Raw genomic sequence first — 6,000 nt, 5'->3', positions numbered from 1 at the left:
TTCACTTTTAAAAGTTGTTACATATGTATAATAAAATGTGGGTGTTATTTGTTCACATTATTATAAATTCGTGTTTTAATGTAATCGGGAAAACTGTAGTATAAATAAATCTGGAGGCCCCTGAGCCTGCTCGGGCCCCTGGGCTGCACTGACTGTACCTTTAAAGCCTCTTGTCCCAATTAAAGCCAAGCCCCGCCCCTGGAGCAGACATCCCATGAGTCATAAAGTTTGATGTCCTGCCCAAAGTTTAGACCCGACTGGAGCAAAAGTTTTTTTCTAGAAAGTGAGCAGCGGAGATTTGTCCTGCGAACTATGAATCTTTCCTGTAAGAATATTCTCTAACTCGGCCTGAACACAGATAAGTGCGACTTTTCCGAGCGCTTGTTGCGTTTGTCGTGTTTTGTAGCTGCGTCTGCTTTTTTTTTTTTTTTTTTTTTTTTTTGGAAAAGTTGGGGCCGGGCGACAACATATTCCAGTGTGGAGTAGATATGCGCTTTGTTGCATTCACAAGTATGCCAGCAAGAAACAACAGGAAAGCGCTGTGTCTTACCGCAGATTTCGACAGCTAACACACTTTGGAAGAAAGCAAAGTCCTCGGCTGTGAAACTTTAATATGACTCGGGATAACTTTTACTAAGTGTCGTCGAGATTTCCTGCTGTGTGAAGAAGAAGAAGGGGAAAAAAGTTTGGGATTGGCTCAAACTTCTTTTTTTGTGACTTTCTGAACGCGACATTTTCGGACACATAAAGTTGACAGACTGTTTTGGGACAATGGATCCGAGCCAGCACAACCCTCCTGCCGGACACCAGATCGTCCATGTACGGGGCGACTCAGAGACCGACCTGGAGGCTCTTTTTAACGCCGTGATGAACCCGAAAAACACTATCGTTCCCCCTTCCGTACCCATGAGGATGAGGAAGCTGCCAGACTCCTTCTTCAAACCCCCTGAACCAAAGTCCCATTCCAGACAAGTAAGCCCGCCCTGTCTCTCCTCTGCCCCTTCCCAGAAATCACGATTAAAGCAGGGCCCATCCTGTGGGGGCCCAGGCCCACAGTAACGTTACGTGACTGCTACAGTCATTTCATACTTACTTTATTCTACTTTGGAGTCGCCTGTGGCCTTTAGGATATCACTGCTGTTCCTTTAGAGGCTGTTTGTGGTCACATCCTAAATTGTTGGACACAATAGCTCTGTTTTGTTAAGAGTTAATCGCACTATACACAGTTTATTGACTTAACATTCAATTACATGTTCTATTACAATGCATTTGCTTTTCAGTTTCTAACAAGTTGTAATCAGATTGGTAGAATCACTGCAGAGGAAAGGCCGCTGGGCCCGTGCGTAAAAGTTTGGAGTTGCCAAACAAGCTATTTGTTTGTGCTTGTGTTTGTCGTGTTTGTAAACTATGGATCCGCGCAGGATAGGAGTATATTATTCCACTCAAAGTGAGTTGTCAGATTGGCTGAAGCCACACAGCATAACTTAGCTTGCACATTTGTTTTGGTTAGATTTATGGTTGCATTGCCTATTTACAGAAGGGTGGCAACCGTGGAAACAATCAAAGGGAGTCTCTAAATCAGTGTTTGTGTAATCAAAGGTGATTTGAAATCGAGAAATTCGATGCTTGGATTTGTCCTATTTACCCCCTTTCCCCCTGTCCTCCCCCCTACCGTCCCCCACAACTGTTGCTTGTGGTCTCTGTGGAGTTTTGTCGTCAGCGCGCATGCGTTGTTGTGCAGTGAGTCTGCGCTCTCCCTCTGTCCCACACAGGCCTCAGATCCCCCCCATCCTCAGACTAAAACAACTCTCTAACTTGCCTGCACATGCACATGAAAAGAACCTGCTAACATTAATGTGAAGTGATTATAACTTATGGGAAGTGAGTGAAATGATAAATCAGAGGAATTTATGCAGACTTTATGTTCTCAGAAATCACCAGTCCTTTATGTTATGTGTCCTGCACTCTTTGAATCCTTCATAAACTGCCCTCAATTACTCTCTATTATCTTTTCAAAATGAAATGTGGTTTATACATTTTGTATAAATACATGGACTGGTTTTGTTGTTGCAATTGTGTAATGTTCACGATATCCAGAAATATTCAACCAAACTGAGTTTAAGACAAACTTGATTTGCCCCATAACAACAGCAGAAGAAACTTTAAGAGGCCACTAAGAGAAATCCCATAATTTCAATACATTGGACTTAATTCTCACTGCTTCTCTTCCAACCCCAGGCCAGTACCGATGCTGGGAGCGGCGGAGCACTCACACCCCACCACGTCCGTGCACACTCATCCCCGGCCTCCCTGCAGTTAGGAGCTGTCTCTGGTGGCTCTCTGGCCGGCATGCCTCCACCAGGTGCTTCCCCTCAACATCTCCGTCAGTCATCCTATGAGATTCCTGATGACATGCCCCTGCCACCAGGGTGGGAGATGGCCAAGACCGCCTCTGGCCAGAGATACTTCCTCAAGTAAGTATGCTGCCACGAGTGTCAACACTGTTTCCTGCATTATACAGTCCTTATAAAACCTGGAAAGTTTGCATCTTAAATGAATGTGTTTTTTAAATGAATGGAAGGCTTTGAAAGTACATAAATAGTTTAAAAGATACATAGTACATGGAGTCATTAATATACCTCAGCCTGACCTACTGTCACCACTTTGAATCCTGATGAAGGCTATGTAATGAAAATTTTGGTTAAAAGAGAATCTGTCTTATTCATGACGCTGCACCGGGATGACGCTGGGGAGCGCATCATCCCGGTGCTTTTTTGTATTGATGTACCTCGTGTGGGTATGTTTCCATGACAACAATATCTCTACACTAACGTTAGCAAGGTAGCTAATGCTACATTAACATAAGTTGGCCGCACCACAATAAGCTTACAAAGCAAATGGTGATAAAAGCTCAACATTCACAGTGTCCGCCAGCTAGTCAGCTCCCAGAAAATGAGCTTCTCTGTCTTTGCTGTGACATTAGACAGTACCTAGCTAAAGAAGCGGCAGTGTCATCACCGGCGCCTCTTTTTGAAAAGTTCCGAGATTTTCAACTAGAAGTTCTCGGAGCAGCTGCACAAAAAAGGCGGCGCACTCTGAAAAAAGATGATGGGCACGGCACTGTTTCTCCAGGCAGCCACTTATGCTCTCTTCATTGGAAACAATTGAAAAAAGATGGCGATGCGGAGACAAAAATGCTATCACATTCATTTGAGTGTGGGGAACCTGCATAGAACCATGTGTCTCTTTATCATGTCTCAGAATGCAACAAGTCGAGATGCAGCAAAGTGGCTTAATCAAAGGGGTAAAGACTAAAACCGTAAAAGATACAGCATACAAATTATACAACAAAAATAATACTTTAGAATCTTCCCAAAGCAATGACAAGAGACTTTCATTTTGTGTTGGCCCCTGTGGACAAAACCAGTAGATTTTCGTGTAATGAAGACTGCAATTTCTAAGAACACCATCGTATGTGCATTTGTTTTGAAAGTGAGTGAAGAAGATGCAACTTTGGACATTTCTCGGCCACTCTGTTTGCTAATAGTCTTGTTGCTTATGAAGGTCATACAAAGGCACCAGTATTCAAGGTCCAGTGTGTAGGATTTAAGGGCATCTTCTTGTATCATGGCAGAAATTGTATATAATATTCATAACTATGTTTTCATTAGTTCACAATCACATGAAAATTGAATGAAAAAGAATTGTTGTGTTTTAATTACCTTCGAATGAGGCGTTAATATCTACAGACAGAGTGGGTCCTCTTCATTGGAGTCTGCCATGTTGTTTCTACAGTAGCCCAGAGCGGACAAACCAAACACTGGCTCTAGACAGGGCTGTTGGTGTCTTTGCATCAGCCACCATAGTTCTCCTACACACAGGAGAAGTGGAGCTCTGCAACCTCAGTGCTAGATGCCACTAAATCCTACACACTGGACCTTTAAATTAAGACTGTTTCATAACCAGTTTAAAACTCCTTTCAGCTGCTGTAGGGTTCAGCAGAGATGTAACGGAACCTTTAAATGTTCAATTTGTGCACCATTATAAGCACATGTTGAAAACTTCTTTGCAAATTTAGTTTCCACTACTGGTCAAGACAAGTCTTAGTTACCAGAGAAGTGGTCTTGAGATCGGACGCTCATACTGCAGCTCTGTTCAGCGTACATTATGCTGACAATAATTTGCAAATGTGCTACAGTGCACAATGGCGGCCAGTGTGCTCACAAAGAGACAATTGCAATAGTTGAATTGTAGGTTATTAAATTTGGTGGCCTCTGCAAACAAGAGAGATGTCTTTTGAGGGGCTGCTGCTGTATGTAGTGTTCCTTTTCTTGGTCTCAGGTTTCAGTAGAAACAATGGATCATTGTGGCTGCCCCAGACAGCACAGGAGAGACATCTCTGCAAAACTCATCTGCTAACCAGCAGATCTCCTCCACATTAATGATCCAAAGTCAACTTTTTAAATAGCAGTTAGTGGGTATAGCTGAGCCCCGTAGGCCTGTCATTGAGTTCATCTGTAATGTTTTGGGTTGTGTGGGTTTTTCCTTTTTTTTATCCTTTTTACTTTCTTACGCATGTTACTTCATTCTCTGTAGTTATGTGAAAGATTGAATAATTCATAGGAGTGACGTCCTTGTCAACAATTTGTGTTAGGATAATCAGCTCATTGTGAAATGTTCCAACCTTTATGAAATGCTCAGCAGCTCATGTTTAGAGATGATTCAACACTGAAAGTCGTCATCCTCACTCCCCTCTAAGGCAAAATGTTGTCAGTTCTAGGAAATACTACTCCCTGACACGGCGTCTGAACAAACATGATAGCCTCAAATCTACTTGTATTCGAAAAAGAGCTTTCGGTACCAGATGTTTTTTAAGGTCTGACATCTGGAGAACATCTGGGCCGTTTTGAGGAGGCTCTTCTAAAATTGTACAAAAGGACTCGGGGGTTGGAGAGAGAAATTGCTATTCTCATAGACTCTCCCAGGATCAGTGCAGTTGTTTAGGAACTGACTGATCTAATGGGCCTCCAGACAACGGAGCGATTTCGCAAACTAAATTAAAGCTTAGTTGGAAAACCCAATCTTAAATAATTTATAGCTCAGTGTTTGTAGGAATACGTCAGTTTTTTAAAAATCGAAACAATGTGTAATTTCACTGTTGTTGTGTAACAGTTGCGTAATTATCCAGGTTTGAGGTTTTTTCTACTGCTTTTATTTGGAAAACAAAGCAGATGAGGTGAAGCTGATTGATTGATAGATTATTGACAATGGCACCATATTTTCACAGTTTAGGTCTGTACCATATGTCAACAGACAGTTTACATCCTGAATATTTCAGTTTCTGGTCATATGTGTTTACAAGTCTTTTCCAAAAGCAGAGCATCTTGCTCTCTGTGGCTTTGGAAAAGCAGTTGAACAACTCTGTTCAGACCTGTGTTTCAACTGGCATGTTATACAACCAGAGTAAATGTAGTACACAGTGTTTGTGTTCCAGTAAGGAAAACTCCAGGAGACATCTTCCATACACTGCACATCAAAGTGCAGATATTTGATCTGGAATACAGGCGGCCTCAGCAGAGCTGCTGGAAAAGACACTCCCCTATTTATAAACAGGGGTTGTCTGAGACGTGTTGCAGAAGGAGTGAAGCAGAGCGAGAGAGTGTGTGTGGGTGGGTGGACGGACCGGTGGGGGTAGGGAGTCTGTCACCAGCTAGCAGAGCCCAGCAGAGAGCAGAGGAGGAGGAGGGGGAGTGCTCACATTTCACTCAGGTGACCGCTGTTGTCCTTAGAGATAAATCAACTCAGGGTGAAAGTTTTTTTTTTTTTTTTTCAAGCTTCTCCACCTTTGTTGTTTATAAGTACACTATGTGGTCATGCAGTCCGGGGTGATAGGCCCCTGTGAGTCACAGCGGCGCTGCGGATGCCGATGTCCCACTCCCTTTAAAAAGCCAGGCTCCGTTTTGGAATGAATGGAGCCGTGGCGCTGTGATGGTGCCTCTT

At 43.0% G+C, this 6,000-nt stretch overlaps 1 protein-coding gene across 1 annotated transcript in view; it reads left to right on the top strand.

Moving 5' to 3' along the window:
* Positions 1–231: 231 nt before the first annotated feature.
* Positions 232–6,000, top strand: part of yap1 (Yes1 associated transcriptional regulator) — a 29,746-nt gene continuing 23,977 nt past the window's right edge. Inside the window, exons 1-2 of the mRNA XM_049576293.1 lie at positions 232–972; positions 2,239–2,474. Of these exons, the coding sequence (XP_049432250.1) occupies positions 772–972; positions 2,239–2,474 (437 nt within the window). The 5' untranslated portion in view covers positions 232–771. The remainder of the gene's footprint in view (positions 973–2,238; positions 2,475–6,000) is intronic.

The sequence above is a fragment of the Epinephelus fuscoguttatus genome, linkage group LG5, assembly GCF_011397635.1.
Source record: "Epinephelus fuscoguttatus linkage group LG5, E.fuscoguttatus.final_Chr_v1".
Lineage (NCBI taxonomy): Eukaryota > Metazoa > Chordata > Actinopteri > Perciformes > Serranidae > Epinephelus > Epinephelus fuscoguttatus.
Note: the sequence above shows the minus strand (reverse complement) of the source record. Positions and strands in the feature narration are given on the sequence as shown.